Here is a 15,741-nt window from a genome sequence, read left to right on the forward strand (position 1 = left end):
AGCAAGATCAATTCAGCGTTCACCACAATCAAAGCGTTAAAGTTAAAACCTATCTTGTTTGCAGATATATGTTACTTTTCTCTTTTATGGATAAAGCGCTATGGAGTTTTTCATACATTCCCACGCCCCAGCCTTTCACATCCGTTATTTCCATGCCCGACGATGCACTGCTTGACCAACGCTGTATCCGTCCGGGGGCCGCCCGAACGTGTCGGGGTCTCGGTCGGTTCTACTTGCCGGCGCGTGTAGTAAATATAAGGGGTATATAGCTGGTATGGCCTTCGCCCTTAAATTTAAAGGTAAATAGATCTAAAATCTTAGCGGAGTGCCTATCGCCGCCGCGGGTAAGCATATAGTAGCCTAGCAGGATATCCACGAGCGTACGGAAGTAGCACTCTGGCGAAGAGTATCTGCGGGACTATAGCTCGTGGCAGACGCTCTTAAACTCGTCCTCCGTATACCCATTGAGTAGCGTGTCCCTACCCTTATCCGCGAACTACTCCTTATCGCGCTACGCGTCCCTCCGCTATAGAAGCTTTAGATACTCCCTAACGTTATCCTCCTGCGGGGACTAGTAGCTATTTATACCTATAGCCTTCTACACCCGGTATAGGTCCCTTATAGCCGTAATATAGCCGCCAACTAAATACTATAATAGCCGCGTTTTACCCTAGGGTATATTATCGCTAGCCTTACGGCTTTTTACTTTTAATAGCCGGCCTATAACCTCCTTAATAAGGAAAAGGAGTAGTTTCTCCTTCGTAATAGTATTACTATTATAGTACTACTTCTACTTATAAAAGGCCTAGGAAGAGTAAGTATACTACTTTATAAAGCACCTACCTACCTACCTAAAACTCTTTTTACTTTAGCTTGCTAGAGATATATTTTTAGGCCTTTTCGCACGCGTAAGGGCGAGAACACTCTGCGCGTTAGCGTGTAGTTCGGCATTATTCGCGATATTAATCTCTACGCGACTAATTAATGCCATTTTTAAAATAGAACGCTGCTAGTATTATAGAAGCCGCCCTAGGGGGGTTCTATTTTTTTTTTTATATACGCAGACGCAGACTGGGGAGGAGAGGTAGAGAAAGCATACCTACTGGCCGCTTAGCGAGCGGATAAGTAACCTTACCGCATAGGGTAAATATATGGGCGCACGGCTGGACCAATAGGCCAATAGTACGCGCGCATCAGCGGCTCGATCAGTTGGGGTAAGATTCGAGTATATCCACGGCTTGGCTGCAGGCTTGGCTGTGGATACTCGCGAATATTTGTTGGTGCACGGTCACGTGCGGCTCAGCGACTCAGCGGGCGCTCAGCCGAGACGGAACGTCACCTCCAAGCGCCACCGGCAGGGGCACCTCGGCGCGGGCCAGCCTTGCGTTCAGCCTTGCGTTCAGCCTTGCGTTAGACGACCGCTCTCCCAGCCAGTCGGCAGCGCTACAACAACTACTACTACTACAACTACAGCAGGCGGAGGTCTGGCCGGCAGAACGAGCTGCAGCGGTACTTGATCCGGTTCAAGGTCATCAGGGAGATCAAACGGATGGCGAAGACATAGCGAGAAGTATGCCACGTTGTAAGCTTTGCAGTGTGGGGAAATGAACGAGCGACTTGATTGTAAATGTAGCTCTAGAGTCTCTGTATATACACGAGGTAGGTGGCAAGAAAATGACGACGATGATCCACAATTGCCACTGTAGACAACGTCACTCAGTCAGTGATAGGTAATAGAAATAGGTAATGAAAATAAGTAGTAAGACATATGATGTCAAGAAACGGGGTGGTGAGTCATAAGGTAGCGCAAGCTTTGGTACTGGTAGTCGGTTACACACGTGGACTTATCGTAGAAAAACATGGTCACAAATCGCCGAAAATAGAGGTCCGTTTGCCGTCGGATTATTTAAAGTAGATACTCATTCGACAATATACTTTGCATAAACGTTATCACCAAATAATATTCATGAAACTGCTCTGTTTTCGCATTGCAAAAGCATGACGCTGCTCTTGATACCTCCTACGAATGGTCTTGACCGTTCACGTCTTGCACCGCAATCTTCTCTTCATCTGTTACATCTCCACTCTCGACGTTTCCGTTGATATATTTCCTCCTCCTGTGTGATTAGCTTCCATTGTCTCTTGATCTTCTATGGTTACAGTAAAGACATCCTTAACCTTCTGTATACGAGGACCCCAAGCCAAATCCGTCTTAAAGTCAACTAAAATGAATCAGCCGCTAGTCGAGATTATGTACCACGTCGGTCAAAGAGAGTTCTTACATGTCCAAGGTTCTCGCAGGCCTTCGTCAACCGGAACAAGCCGTCCTCTAGAGGTAAGGCGTAGAAGAAAGAAGATCCCGTTGATGGTAACATAGGTCAAAATACCACTAAGTAAGGATTAGAAGTTAGCCGACAGCAAGAACATCGGCAGAGCATTCACTGACGCGACCAAGCCATAGGCAATGGAGTAGCTGAACGGCATGAAAATTAAAGTGACAAATGCCGGCATTGCGTCACCAATGCATTTCCAATTGATGCTTACAATCTGTCGCATCATCATACATCCGATCTGCCAGGAATTAGTCTCCGATTTCGTTCTTCAATAGATTTTTTGCGGATTGGGGATAATCCCCACTCGTAATTACTCACTATGATCAAGGTGCAACCCGTGGCCCATGGTGGGATGGACGCAAAAATAGGGGCAAAGAATATCGACAAAAGGAAACACAATCCAGTGACTACGGCCGTTAGCCCTGTCCTACCCCCTTCCGCAATTCCGGCTCCGGACTCGATGAATGCCGTTACTGCTAAAAGTTAGCGAACCACGGACCAGGTCATGACGGCGTGGTAGGCTTTTGCTTGCCTGGCGAAGTTCCGAGAATAGCGCCTATGCTAATCGAAAATGCATCCGTGCAATACGCAATGGTCGAGCGTGGGAAGGTACCAGTTTCTGGATCGACAACTCCAGCAAATTTTGCCATACTTGGACAGGATCAGGATGCATTAGAGTGGAGTGAAAGGCTCGGTCCACTCACCTGTATAGAGTTGCAGTACAGTCAAGAATGTCCACATACAAGAATGTGATAAGTGCGAGGATAAATTGACCCGGATTCGTACTCGCCTGCCAATCAATCACATTCAAAACATTCCGAATTGGATGGACGCCAGCCACATTTTTGAAGAAATCAAATCGCTGGTTCCCTGCATCTGTGTATGGAAAGTATGTAAAAGGGGTTGTACGCCTAATAAGTATTAGCAGTTCGTCCCTTGGGGCCTCGAGTATTTAGATTCATATTTACGGCCAAGATATTATGGACACCAGGATAATCCCAATAATCATAGCGCTCTTCACCTTGTAAGCCATTAGAATTATGGTAAGCATGCCACCACAAAATACTCCAATCCACAGCTATCTCCGCTGTTAGTAATGCTGGACCATCAATGAGTATGCAATGGCTTACAGCCGGATTCTGCATCTTGTGGCTTGCACAATGCCCAACGTCGTCCAAATATTGAAGTGGGCAACCACCGAGATCAAGCGGCGCAGGGTACGATCCAGTGATGGCACCAATTCCAGCCGAAGACGACAGTCCAATCAGGGCCAGAAATAGTCCGATTCCACATGCGCTCGCAATCTTGATAGATGTTGGGATGGTTTTGACCAACCATTGACGCATCCCCAGTAAAGATAAGAGTATAAAGATCCACCCTTCAGTAAAAATGGCTGCGAGGGCGAGCTGATAGGAGATATTGCCAGTCCCGTGGTAACCGACAACTTGGTAAGCAAAATATGCGTTTAATCCCATTCCTGGAGCGAGTGCAACGGGTAGGTTGGTCGTCAGTCCAAACAGACAGCTTGCAAACCCTGAGATGGCTGCAGTTGCAGTAATCAGATCTCGTTGGACATCTGATATAGAGAAAATCAGTAAACCCAGGTCCAAGGAGAGATGGATTGTTGTGATATTTCATACCGATCAAGCAGTTAGAATACTCTAAGCTATTCTGGCACGTTGGATCATCTGCGTTGTGAGGACAAACACATGTTGCCCCAGAGTCGGTCAAGATGGCGGCGTTGACCGAAATAATGTATGCCATAGTAACAAATGTTGTCAATCCCGCTCGGACTTCGGTTAAAAAATAGGTGTTTTTGATCTCTTTGCTCTAAAAAAAGCTTGTCAATAGCTAGAGGCTGCTAAGCAATTGGGCTGACCATACATGGCTACTCCCCTCTAAACGAAACAACCTTCCAAACGTTGTTTGCGCCACATGCTGGTTGATTTTGTGTCCCAAGGCACTGAAATACCTCATTTTCACGGTTTGAGCCGGAAATGAAAGCTGGGTATAAGCTGGGTGTGAAGCAACTTAGAGCGTAGTGGAAAGGGGAGCAACGGCTTTTCAGCGAGAAGCAATGAAGACATTATAGGTTATTCAGCCTAGCAGCTAGAAAAAGGCCTACATCTATTGAGGCCGAACTTTGCTGCCGTTTCCGGCGAGTCGAGACCTCGTCATCAGGATCAAGCTGAAACACCTGATAAAATTTGGCGATTGCCAGCTGCCTGCAATTGGCACACATAAGTCCTCATGTGCGGGGTCAATGAGACAAAGAGGCGTAACTACTGTTATCCTGAATCTATTGGCACTCCAGCCTGTTGAACAGCACATTATCGGCTTGGCATCGCACCATTAGAATATATGTTGCTGCGTCAGTCGCGCACACCGTTCTTAGCCTGCCTCCGTTCTGGTGGGGTCTTCGCGTGTCCTGTCACATATTTTTTTTTTGGTTCCTTTTCCTTGCCAATCCGATGACATGCGGCTTGGCTCAATACACGTTCCTAATATGCCATCCGAATCAATAACAAGAAGAACACGACGGCATTAATGAAAATGGCGATAAAAGCTCAACTATTGTGAGAGTCGACTGAGCTGATGACCTTTAAGTGCCTGCTGCCTTGCTCCGCGTAAGGCGCATTCCACGGCTCAAACGCTCTTGTACGCTCAGATTTTCCAGTCCGCGCTTCCTACTCGACCTCCACGCGCGAGCACTGAATCCCATTTACCAGCATTGTAATTATGTTTAGCGCAGATCTCACATGGACCCCCGTTGCGGAGGCGCGACCGGAACCTAGAAGGAAAGAGTCTAAAGATGAGCCTGACAATAGATCAGCGAGGAGTTCAGATACGAAGGGATCTTCTCGACGCTTGCGATGGCCTCTTTCAAGGAAGGCAAAGAGTACAACCCGCGATATCCAGGCATCTGCGGAAAACATGATGCATGCCAGTGCAGTGCACTCCCCCACAAATTCCTCTTTGCTCACACACCCCCCTCAGTATGATAGCATAAGTGCTCCACCTCCACCCAAAAACACAAATGCTGCTGTAAAAAGCTCAAACCCGGCAATTGATCCAACTTCAATAGCTCACAAATACCAAGTGTACGAGCTTCCCGGAACCAATGTAATGGAGAAAACACCAGTTCGAACGCAATCAAATATTGTTTCACCGGCGCCAAGACCAACATCCTCACTGCCAGGTGTCACAGAGGTAAATGTTTGAAGATTTACTTCAGTTCAAGGTACTGACCATTCAGGTCTCTTTGGTCCAGCATTCGCCGGCATCGGTTGTTCACCAGATACACAAATTAGAGGGGCAAGTATTTATCCCTTTCTTTGCAGATACGTCCCCTGATAACCGGCAGTGAATTTGTTACGACGAGAGCGGCCCTCTCCCATCGAGACTTTCAGTCAATCGATCCAGCGAATTCCGATCATGGCTCTCCTCCGTCATCCCCTCCACGCCTTATACCCAGTCATATCGACACCCAGTTTCAACCCCTATCATGTCGGAAGAGTTTATCAAGAAAGCGAATAGGGTCTCAGAAGAGCAGAGCATCTACCCTTACCGTCCGTTCTGACATGTCGAGCGTCCAACGATTGATTTTACGAATGGATCGAGCCTCAAGAGAAACTATGCTTCAACGCATTCAAGAAGCTTGGATTGTGCCGCTGGACGAAAGCCAGCAGTACGAAATCGAGTTGGAAAAGTTTCTTTGGGTGCTCGCTGCTCTTAACCTCCGGTGTTACGAGCCCACCTTACGCATTCCCACCGCTACTCCTTCAACAGACCTGACCTCCTTCCCCCACAGATCTGGTAACCTCCTTGAGCTTGCCCATGGAATAGGTGAGCCGATGAAGCCCCAGACCATAAAATGCTGGCTGATAGAAGAAAGCGGACGTCCACCAACTTGCGGCTTTCCAACCAACAGCAAGGATAACATACGCCTTCACTGGCAGCGCCAACCTTGCCTTTCCCTTCCCGAATGTCACGCCAGTGATGATATCGGACAACGATTTCGAGGGACTACCAATTCCAGATGCTTCAACAGACCACATTAGATCTAATTCCTTGTCATCTGTCTTTCCAGCTTTGCAGCTCAAACGGGTTCTGTCGGAGTGTAATAGAGTGCTTGTTCCGGGAGGTACTATTGAGCTTCGAGTAATTGACCCAAGCCCGGATCCGAAAGAACCAGTGCACAAGCTGCAATCGTGGATGGATCAGTACCTTATTTTCAACCTCGAAAAGTGTTTTAGGTGTCTAAGACCAAATAGGTTGATTCCCGTTTGGCTAGAAGAGGCTGGATTTGAAATTGACAGTAGGACTCTAGAGAACACTCCACGGCGGCTCAGATTTCCTTGCTTTATTAAAGAAGATAGTTGTACTGTTGAGCATCGACTTGCCTGTGAGATTGGTAGGCGGCTATGGAATGACGTTTGGGGGAATTATATCGAATCAGGGGCGCGTCACTGGTGGGAAGATGAAAGTATCATTAATGAATCGAAGGATATGGATGTTGGGATAATAGTAGATATTATCCTAGCTAGAAAAGCTTGAATAATTAAGAGCTAGTTGGTTTGATATCATGAAGCCAGTTCCCTCAACAATGGACCGCTCAGCATAAAACCACACGCTCAATCCTTGCTTCGCCTTTCTTCACCTTCTCTTCGACTTCACCTCTCATAAGCCCATGCACGTAGCACTCACTCACCACTTTGTACCAGACCACGAACGGCACCTTTGCCCCTACCAACACAACTCACCAGTCTCCAGACCGAGTGATACGTGGTCCTTGCCCAAAGTATCCGGCTTTTGTAAGGAAGAATCTGCGGCCTGACAAGCCGTCGGTACGTCCACCCGGAATTTCTCAACGTCGCTGAAACTCGAAGCTTCTTCCTGGCTCGAATATGTTGAGAAAGTCGTCGGCGAACACCTTCAGGATTGGCTCTTTTAACTGCTTCAAATAAACGCCTTTGTGTTATAACGACGTCGCGATGGTCAAGAGTGCGGAAGTGGCAGTAGAGATGTGTCCGGCCAAAGTCCATAATTGTACCTTTCTCTAACTCTTCATCAACGATTTCTTGTAGCTTGACCGTCTGTGCTTCCTCGTCGGCTTAATTCATCCATCGCGTTGAATGTAATAGACGTACACCTTCCTCCAAACGAATCTTCTGAAGACGACGGGGCTCAACTGTGAAACCATCCTGACGGAATATGCGAAGCATATCACGCTCGCTTGTTCCCAAGAGAAAAAGGGTTACAATGCGCTCTCGCAGCTCATCTGTAACCGCTGACTTCTTCAGGTGACGAGGGACTTCCCACTCTGATAACCGACGATATGTTCAGTGATCTTGTTGGATTGGCGTGGCGTGGATCCGGACGGGATCCGGGCAGTAACTCTTGGCAGTAACTTTACTGCCTGAATCTTTTGCTCAGCGGCGGCTTAGAAGGCACTACTCGGGCACCTATTTTACTAGTAAAAGCCATACAAATGCAATGTTCACCAATACCCCACCACCCCCGGCATGCCCCGCAGGCTGCCGCATGGTTAAACGGAGGTGCACGTACATTTGTCACCGCCAAGGTCAACGTCACATCAATCAACACCGCCACCCAAATACGTGGCAATGGTTCCCTATGATCTACACCAGGATTCTTACCCAAAATGGACGCTCCTACCCCTGCCGCCACGCCTCAGGAAACTCAGTCAGTCAAATGGAAGGCTCATGAGAAGCTAAGAAATAAGAACGCGATTGCGGTAATACCGGCAGCTATTTAATTAATCTCTCCTAAACACTTACTCGAACCGGAAGCTAATAAGCAAGACTTAGAAGAATAGGAAAGGAATAAGTTGCCGCAGTGGATTTGGGTCCATTATATGAACGACCTCCCCCAAATTGCCTCCCTCGGCCCCTCTCCCGACAGCACAGATAATGTGGCATTTTCTAGTATATCTAAGTTACAAATTAGTATTGCGGGACCCACAAATATAATAATATAACCGTGCGGTGACATGTCTCGGAGTACTTCGGTGTTAAAGCGCCCGGGATATTTATTTATTATCTGCCACTAACCCAACACTAACTTGCTCTTCTCCCTAGGCGACCCTACCTCTTAAGTCCTTATTTAAATTACCTTTACAACTCCCAAACAAATTGCTTTTACATGTCGATTTGCCTCTAGTATAATATTAGTAGGGGGCAGTCGGATTACGTTCCCTAATAAGATTTTAGGTAACTGGATTTTTGGCAATCGCGATCAATATAGTAGCCACTATAGTGACAAAGGCACCCCATATTTTAGTAAGCAGTTAATCTACTGCAGTCCAAAATCTTAATTATCAGAAATTTGGTGTGCACTGCAGTGGCAGAGGCACCCTAAGTTCAACGCCATGCCAAGCATTATGACTTTCCTGCAGTGACCGAGCAACCCTAAATCTTATTAGGCTAGCTCCAGATCAAAGTAATTAGAACTTACTATACCACTGCGCTGCAAGGACTTTTGTAATCTTATAATTGAATATTTCCACGTGAAACACTATGCCAAGGATCACGATATAGATTGCTTAGACTTAGCTTTACTATAATGCAACGGCTCTACGCCAATCGGTTGATCTACGGCTCTAAAATCTAGATCTACAACACTAAAAACAAGCTCCAAGCCATTGATTTTACACTGGTAGAACGAGGCTTGGCAAGAGATTCGGGTAAAGTTACTGCCAAGAGTTACTGCCCGGATCCTGTCCGCTTCTCCTCCTGCTTCTACTGCGCTAAGGATTCCAGCTCTTTGTATATCTAAAAGCTCTACTCCAGACCTTCAATTTCCACTAATTTCCGTGCCAAACGAGCGTTGCATTGTAATGTAGTAACTGATTGAATTTGGTGACAAATCTTGCGATTGTGTGGTATTGGCTCGCGTGTGCACAGACCAATGTCTTGGCACTGTAAGTGAGCCCTTGCAAAATGGTTGGGCTGTATTATTCTGCTGGCATACTAGCAGGGAGGGCGTCCGACCCGTTCGTGGTACTTGTACGCGCGCGTTCATTACATGACTGTAACGAGTGCTGGCGTCCGTGGGGAATCTAAAACTGTGACTATAGCGCGAGTTTCGCTGAGATGGACTGCGTGGCATAAACAATATCATTGTGGCCTCTCCACCAGTTGCATAGGCCGCCACATTCATTGCCGGTCATTTATCTTTCATACCATCGCCTCAGCTACGCCAGTAACCCCTAGATCTTGCTATTCTATCCTCTCTATTGAAACGCATTCCATTACCATCATGTCCAACGTCGAAGACAAGGCTAATGGATTGAGGGACCAGCCACCAGCGGCCTCGAACTCCACTATGGCCCAGCAGCTGGATGCTCAGCACCCAAGCGAGGGCTTCGGCGCCTGGATGCAAGCCCTCGGCGCCTTCCTCGTCTACGCCGCAACGTGGGGCCTGCTCAGCACCTACGGCTTCTACCAGTCTTACTACGAGCGCACCCTCCCAGATGTCTCTACAGACACCATTGCCTGGGTAGGGACTATCGAGGGCGTCCTCCTGATCATGGGCGGCGTGATCACGGGGCCCATCTACGATCGCGGGCACATCCGCTCGCTGCTCTACGTCGGCACCTTTCTCACCGTCTTTGGTGTCATGATGCTCTCGCTCTGCACCACTTACTGGCAGATCATGCTGGCCCAAGGCTGGTGCGTCGGTATCGGCTCCGGCATCCTCTACACCCCGAGCATCGCCCTCGTCGCTATGACCTTCACCAAGCGGCGCGCCCTGGCCGTCTGCTTCGCCACCTCCGGTACCGCCGTCGGCGGCATCCTCTACCCCATTGTCTTCGTGCGCCTGCTGCCTACCGTCGGCTTCGCCTGGGCCACCCGCATCCTCGGTTTTCTCACCTTCGCCGAGCTCGCCGTCGCCCTTGCCATCATCCTCCCCCACGCCGCGACCCCAGTCAAGAACAAGACTGGCCCCCCACGCGCCCTATTCGAGCCCCGCGCGCTGATGGAGCCGGCGTTCGGTGTCTTTTGCCTCGCCCTCTTCTTTATGTGGATCGCGTACTGGGTCCCTTTCTTCTTCATTCCTACTTTCGCCGAGTTCCGCCTTGGCGCTACCCCAGCGTGGTCCTTCTACCTCCTCGTCATCACCAACGCCGCCACCGTCCCGGGCCGCCTCCTCGCCGTCTTCATCATTCCGCGCGCTGGAGTCGCTGGTGGAATGTTCGGCTTCGCCTTCATCTCGGGCGTCCTGCTCTATGCCTGGACGGCCGTGGTCTCGCTGCCGGGCTTCGAGGCGTGGATCGTGCTGCTGGGCTTGTTCATGGCGCCGCTGGCGGTGTTTTACCCGGCCATCATCCCACTGCTGTGTCCGTCCAAGGAGCTCGTGGGGACGCGGATGGGGATGGCGTCAGCCGCAGCGGCATTAGGAGTGGTACTGGGGGCACCGGTGAGTAGCAAGCTGATTGACCTGGCGACGGGGGAGTTTTGGAAAATGCAGGTGCTGATTGGGAGCTGCATGATGGCGGGGGCGGGGTGTCAGGCGTTTGTGTGGTGGTCTTTAAGGAGGCAGCAGCAGAGGGCGGAGGGAAAGGGTTAAGGGCGCAAAAAAAGTCAATCGATGGTAGATAGGCATAGACAGGCCATTTATCAGTATTCAATATCAATATAAGGCCGTATTGGAATTGGTATTGAAGCCGAATTTAGTATTGGAAGTTTACTGAAAGTGATGTAGTTGTAGTCAAGCTCCGTATGGCTCTAGGCCTTGGTAGAGCTCCAGAATACAGCAGCCCTCTCACCTCTACTCTTACCACTATCGTCAACTTCACGATCCTTGGCTTGGTGTAGTTGGTAGTGGCTCCTTAAGTTCTTCTTAATTTGCCAAGACGTCAAGAGCTTCTTCTACTACGCTCGTCGCCACAAGCCCCCTGAAGCCGCAATATTACTGAGCAACCAACTCTTCAAGCACTCCGTACGCTCAATATTCGTACTTCTGAGTAAATACGGTCCCATGAGACCGTTCGCCGTGCGCCTAAAAACACTCGCTCAGCCTCTTCCAACATAGATAGAATAGATAATATATCAATAAGATAAGGCGGCCAAAGACTAAGTGTATATAGGGCGCGTAAAAACTAACAATATGGTATACGATATTCTGTAAAATCACGTTCAATGCTTGTGTATTTTAACTTTATATGGGTTTACCTAAAATACGCACGTATCACTTAGGGGCCAGAGCCATCTACCGAGGCATCCATATCTTATTTTTACTACCTCAACTCCAAAAATCGTCAATATTCAATAACTTTCAGTATTAAACATGTCGTATTGATATTGCATATTGAGCGTCAATATCCAATATTCAATAATCGTTAATCAATACTGAATATGAATAAAGCACTGCACATAGATGAGCATATTTAGACAAAAAATGATAAAATTTTATACAGAAAACAAGGAAGTAGCATTTTTGAAAATATCAAGCTATGTCTAGACACTAGCAGATTACTCAATGATCCTCCATCTTAAAAGCCTTGACCCTCTCCACAAACTAGTTCGGTTTCTCCTTGTCCTCTGCCGCCAGAGTGAGTCATGCTCGTCTTCCCGTCCTGCATGTGCACCCACGCATTTACCACCAAACTCCCTCCCTGCTAGTATGTTTTCAAAATAAGCGAGCCCTTGGGCTGAATTCTTCGGCTAGTGTACTACCAGGGACGGCGTCTGACCCCTTGTACGGCCTTATTTCGGAGTGAATGACTACTTTTGTTAACACTTGCGCAACACATCCCTGGACGGCCACATCTACTATATACGACTGCTCAGTCAAAGAATACCTAAGTTTCACAACACTCCGGTAAAGGAAACAGAGGATGACTCCTTGCTTGTCTAGATTGGATTGTATCGCACAATATTCATTTTAAACCCTGCGCTGTCATGCGCTTGCACCACATTTATTCCCTGAGCGTACGGTTGAAACGACGCGAGGACTTGCTCTGCACGGCCGCCCTCCGAGCTCACGTCGAGAGGATACCCCAAGCCAGGATGGCCGCGACGGATGCGTGCCCCTGTCGGTGCTGTGGACAACACGTGAAAAGCACGCCTGATATCAAGATGGAGATCATCGAGTCGCCATAAGGGCTGTTCTGGCGGTGAGTGATGGCTTCATGCCTCGTTCTACGCTCTACGCTTGCACTGTCGTGCGGCATATGCGTCTCACAAGAGTTGGTGATCGGCTGGGGGGGGGGGATTTGCCTTAAATGAGGTCATGAGAAAACGTTGAAGAAGCCTCGCCAGGTGCGTGAAGCGAGATCGGTAGGCTTTTCGTGGTTCGAAAAGGTGCTAGTGCTTCCTATGCTCAGAGCCAGCTCCCCTCTTTTCCTTCACCTCACTGTTTAAAACAGAAGGCTTCTATCTCAGCATCCAAGAAATTCACTCAATAGCTTTTGTATAACGCCAAAATGCTGGGAGTGTTCGCGAACATTAGCCCTCTCCTTCTCTTCGCCTGGCTCTGTGCCTCCTGGATCGTGTGGTATGCAATCGCCGTCATCCATCGCCTCTTCTTCCACCCTCTCGCCAAAGTTCCTGGCCCCAGGCTTGCAGCAGCAACGCTCTTCTATCAAACATGGTACTGTTTCGTCGGTGGTAGCCGCTTCTACATCAAGATTGAAAAGCTCCATGAGCAATACGGCCCTGTCATTCGCATCGGCCCCGACGAAGTGCACCTTTCTGACCCGGACAACTATGACAAGATCAACCGCGTTGGCACAAAGTTTAGCAAGGATGGAACCTTCTACGGAGCGTTTGGCAACCCAAACTCCTCATTCACGACTCCTAGCAACGAGCTTCATCGCTTGCGTCGCGGCGGGCTGAATTCATTCTTCTCGCGGAAAGTCGTACTCCAGCTGGAGGACATTGTGCATCAGAAGACCGAGCTTCTCGCCGCCCTGGTTAGTAAAGCGCTTGAAACAGGCGGCGAGGTCGACATGCNCCACGGCCTGCGCGCCGTCTCCACCGACGTCGTGACTGACTACGCCTTCGGCGCCTGCTACGATCTCCTCAAGGAGCCTGACCTCGGCCTCAAGTTCTTCACCCTTGTGCACAAGATTGGTCCTGCCGCCTGGATCTTCCGGCAGTGGCCCTGGCTCAAGTCGCTTGCCATGTCCATCCCGAAGCCCATCATTAAGCTAATCAGCGAGCCAATCGGGCAGGTGCGCGACATGCAGAACCACTGCCACAAGCAGCTGCTCGAAGTCAAAGAAAACCGCGACGCTGGGCTTGTCAAGGACGACGCCCGTCCGACCATCTTCTCCGCGCTCATGGACCCGCAGGAAGGGTTCTCCAAGGGTGCGGTCGACAACCTCGAGGACGAAGCCTACACCGTCATCACCGCCGCAGCAGACACTACAGGCAATGCCATGACCACCATGACGCGCTGCGTCGTCGAAAACCCGACCATCTACCGCCGCCTGCACGCCGAGCTATGCGAAGCCTTCCCGGACCCAAACACCGACCTCACCTACGCCGCGCTCGAGAAACTGCCCTACCTCGTTCGTCTCCCCCCTCCCCTCTCTCCACAGCAACTAACCGTGCCCAGACCATGGTCATCAAAGAAGGCCTCCGCCTCTCCTTCGGCGTCCCCGGCCGCCTCCCCCGCGTCGTCCCCGCCGGTGGCGCCACCTTCAACGGCCACAGCCTCCCCCCCAACACCATCGTCTCCATGTCCTCCTGGATCCTGCACCAGGACGAGCACTACTTCCCCCGCCCGACCGCCTTCGACCCCGAGCGCTGGGCGGACCCGCGCGAGGCGCAGCGCCTGGAGCGGGCGTTCGTCCCCTTTGGCAAGGGGAGCCGCGCGTGCGTCGGCATGAACCTGGCGTACTGCGAGCTGTACGTGGTGATCGGGACGCTGTTCCGGCGGTTCGCGAACCTGAAGGGGAACCATTTGACGGCCGAGGACTTGGCGTATGACGATTACTTCTCAAGCTATAATCCGCTGGAGGCGACAAAGTTTCACGTAAGTCGGGCAGAGAAGAGCATCATGGAGACATAAGGAGTGGCGTCGTTGGGAGATGTCGGCTGAGAGTCTGTTCCTGGGTTTCTCGGGTACTGCCGTACCACGCATCTTCTTGGCTGGCTGCTGCAATGGGGAATGGGCTCCTTGGTAGTGTAAGATTGATAGCTAGGATTTTCTCCCATAGCCTTTATATCCAGCTATTCTGAGGCTGTATTGCAAATGCCTCTAGATGAGGTAGAAGCTGTCTAGTTTGATATAGTCTTTACAACCCTTTCCACATCAGCTTCCTCAGATCATCCGCCCTTTTGCGGCTATTCTTAATCATACCTAGGTACTTTAGCTTCGCTAGTGCGCGATAGAACAGCGCTAGCAGCTCGTTCTCTTCCTGCTCCTCCATAACGGCCTGGAACGAATTCCACATGTCCTGCACATTGACCACCGCGCCGCTCTCCAGATATAGCTGATACACCAGCGCCGTCGTCGGCTGGCTCGCGGCTAGCTGCACCTCCACCCGGTCGCAGCATTCGCACGCCAGGTAGTCGTGCGGGCGGGAGAGCGCGCGCTCGATGGCGGCGCGCGGCGACCCGCCCAGCGCCTCGCGGCACGCGGCGATCTTGGCGTCGAAGACGAGCACCTCGTAGAAGGGGAGCTCCTTCGGCCGGGCGAGCGTCTTGGCGAGGGCGAGGAGCGCGAGGTCGACGCGGTCGACGAGCTGCGAGTACGCGGCCTCGTCGGCGGAGAGCTCGGCCTTTCGAGGATGACGCGCTAGGCGCGGATGGTTGCGCGGGTGACCTCGTGCGCGGAGTGGTAGGTGCTGCGGTGTTGGAATTACAAGGTCATGGGGTCACAGCGGAGCTATCTTGAGGGTCTTATTGATGATAGAGATGACGCAGACGATGAATATTGATTGATTCGTGATGCAGTAGATGCGGTTGATGTCTATATAGATTGCATGCGGACTTCGTCCTCGCAATGTGTCCAGAGCTTAGTCAGCACCTCTCGCTTAATTCTGACACTCCCCCATGCTGACGACGCTCTTCTCGTCTGCTCGTCTGTTTCCTAAATAGGCAATTATGAAGCTATTCCCAAGTACCTTGCAAGCGCCATTTGGCCTACGTACGGAGGGAAAACCTATAGTAGGCGAAAAACCTCTGTCACTTGCTCCGTCTCCGTCCGTTACCGTCTCCGTCAGTTACCGATTCCTAGCGTTACACAGTGCTTCGTAAATTGGTCGATCGGTAGCTGTTTCGTGAGCATATCTCCAGGTTGATCTTTACCTGGTATATGTACCACTTCGAGACGATCTCGCTGGACCATGTCGTTTCGTACGAAGAGGTATCGAGTCTCGATATGCTTAGCTTTCTGGTGGTGTTTCGTGTCGTACGAAAGGTTGACCGTACCC

General features: G+C 50.2%; 7 protein-coding genes across 7 annotated transcripts; 4 read left to right on the forward strand and 3 right to left on the reverse strand.

Annotated features, from left to right (window-relative positions):
• Positions 1–2,265: 2,265 nt before the first annotated feature.
• On the reverse strand, positions 2,266–4,310 carry K441DRAFT_687366 (purine transporter; the record flags this gene model as incomplete). The annotated part of the gene is made up of 9 exons (XM_067652089.1): positions 2,266–2,389; positions 2,447–2,571; positions 2,652–2,806; positions 2,866–2,984; positions 3,038–3,244; positions 3,302–3,411; positions 3,464–3,909; positions 3,974–4,163; positions 4,218–4,310. 9 exons carry the CDS (start codon positions 4,308–4,310, stop codon positions 2,266–2,268), a joined length of 1,569 nt encoding a protein of 522 aa, XP_067503702.1.
• A 481-nt stretch (positions 4,311–4,791) lies between these two features.
• Positions 4,792–6,915, forward strand: K441DRAFT_696679 (uncharacterized protein). The gene is made up of 4 exons (XM_067652915.1): positions 4,792–5,543; positions 5,590–5,648; positions 5,698–6,179; positions 6,229–6,915. The coding sequence occupies exons 1-4, from the start codon at positions 5,073–5,075 to the stop codon at positions 6,888–6,890; spliced, it is 1,674 nt and encodes a 557-aa protein (XP_067503703.1). The 5' UTR covers positions 4,792–5,072; the 3' UTR covers positions 6,891–6,915.
• K441DRAFT_660511 (uncharacterized protein) lies at positions 6,887–7,666 on the reverse strand (the record flags this gene model as incomplete). Its single annotated transcript, XM_067648711.1, has 1 exon — positions 6,887–7,666. A coding segment is annotated over exon 1 (338 nt), but the record flags the coding sequence as incomplete, so codon positions are not given.
• A 1,824-nt stretch (positions 7,667–9,490) lies between these two features.
• K441DRAFT_660512 (MFS monocarboxylate transporter-like protein) lies at positions 9,491–11,117 on the forward strand. Its single transcript, XM_067648712.1, has one exon. The coding sequence runs from the start codon at positions 9,615–9,617 to the stop codon at positions 10,923–10,925; it is 1,311 nt and encodes a 436-aa protein (XP_067503705.1). The 5' UTR covers positions 9,491–9,614; the 3' UTR covers positions 10,926–11,117.
• Positions 11,118–11,788: 671 nt separating this feature from the next.
• K441DRAFT_660514 (uncharacterized protein) lies at positions 11,789–12,577 on the forward strand. Its single transcript, XM_067648713.1, has one exon. The coding sequence runs from the start codon at positions 12,260–12,262 to the stop codon at positions 12,458–12,460; it is 201 nt and encodes a 66-aa protein (XP_067503706.1). The 5' UTR covers positions 11,789–12,259; the 3' UTR covers positions 12,461–12,577.
• On the forward strand, positions 12,557–14,747 carry K441DRAFT_660516 (cytochrome P450 monooxygenase-like protein). The gene is made up of 2 exons (XM_067648714.1): positions 12,557–13,872; positions 13,920–14,747. The coding sequence occupies exons 1-2, from the start codon at positions 12,784–12,786 to the stop codon at positions 14,373–14,375; spliced, it is 1,545 nt and encodes a 514-aa protein (XP_067503707.1). The 5' UTR covers positions 12,557–12,783; the 3' UTR covers positions 14,376–14,747.
• Positions 14,602–14,982, reverse strand: K441DRAFT_562430 (uncharacterized protein; the record flags this gene model as incomplete). The annotated part of the gene is made up of 1 exon (XM_067643559.1): positions 14,602–14,982. A coding segment is annotated over one exon (381 nt), but the record flags the coding sequence as incomplete, so codon positions are not given.
• Positions 14,983–15,741: the final 759 nt, after the last annotated feature.

The sequence above is a fragment of the Cenococcum geophilum genome, assembly GCF_001692895.1.
Source record: "Cenococcum geophilum 1.58 unplaced genomic scaffold K441scaffold_23, whole genome shotgun sequence".
Classification (NCBI taxonomy): domain Eukaryota; kingdom Fungi; phylum Ascomycota; class Dothideomycetes; order Gloniales; family Gloniaceae; genus Cenococcum; species Cenococcum geophilum.

Coding starts and splice junctions, on each gene's coding strand:
- K441DRAFT_696679 (XM_067652915.1), top strand. CDS start 5,073: ATGTTTAGCGCAGATCTCACATGGACCCCCGTTGCGGAGGCGCGACCG. Junction 5,649..5,697: donor CAGATACACAAATTAGAGGG/GCAAGTATTTAT, acceptor GATAACCGGCAG/TGAATTTGTTACGACGAGAG. Junction 6,180..6,228: donor TGAGCTTGCCCATGGAATAG/GTGAGCCGATGA, acceptor GATAGAAGAAAG/CGGACGTCCACCAACTTGCG.
- K441DRAFT_660512 (XM_067648712.1), top strand. CDS start 9,615: ATGTCCAACGTCGAAGACAAGGCTAATGGATTGAGGGACCAGCCACCA.
- K441DRAFT_660514 (XM_067648713.1), top strand. CDS start 12,260: ATGCGCTTGCACCACATTTATTCCCTGAGCGTACGGTTGAAACGACGC.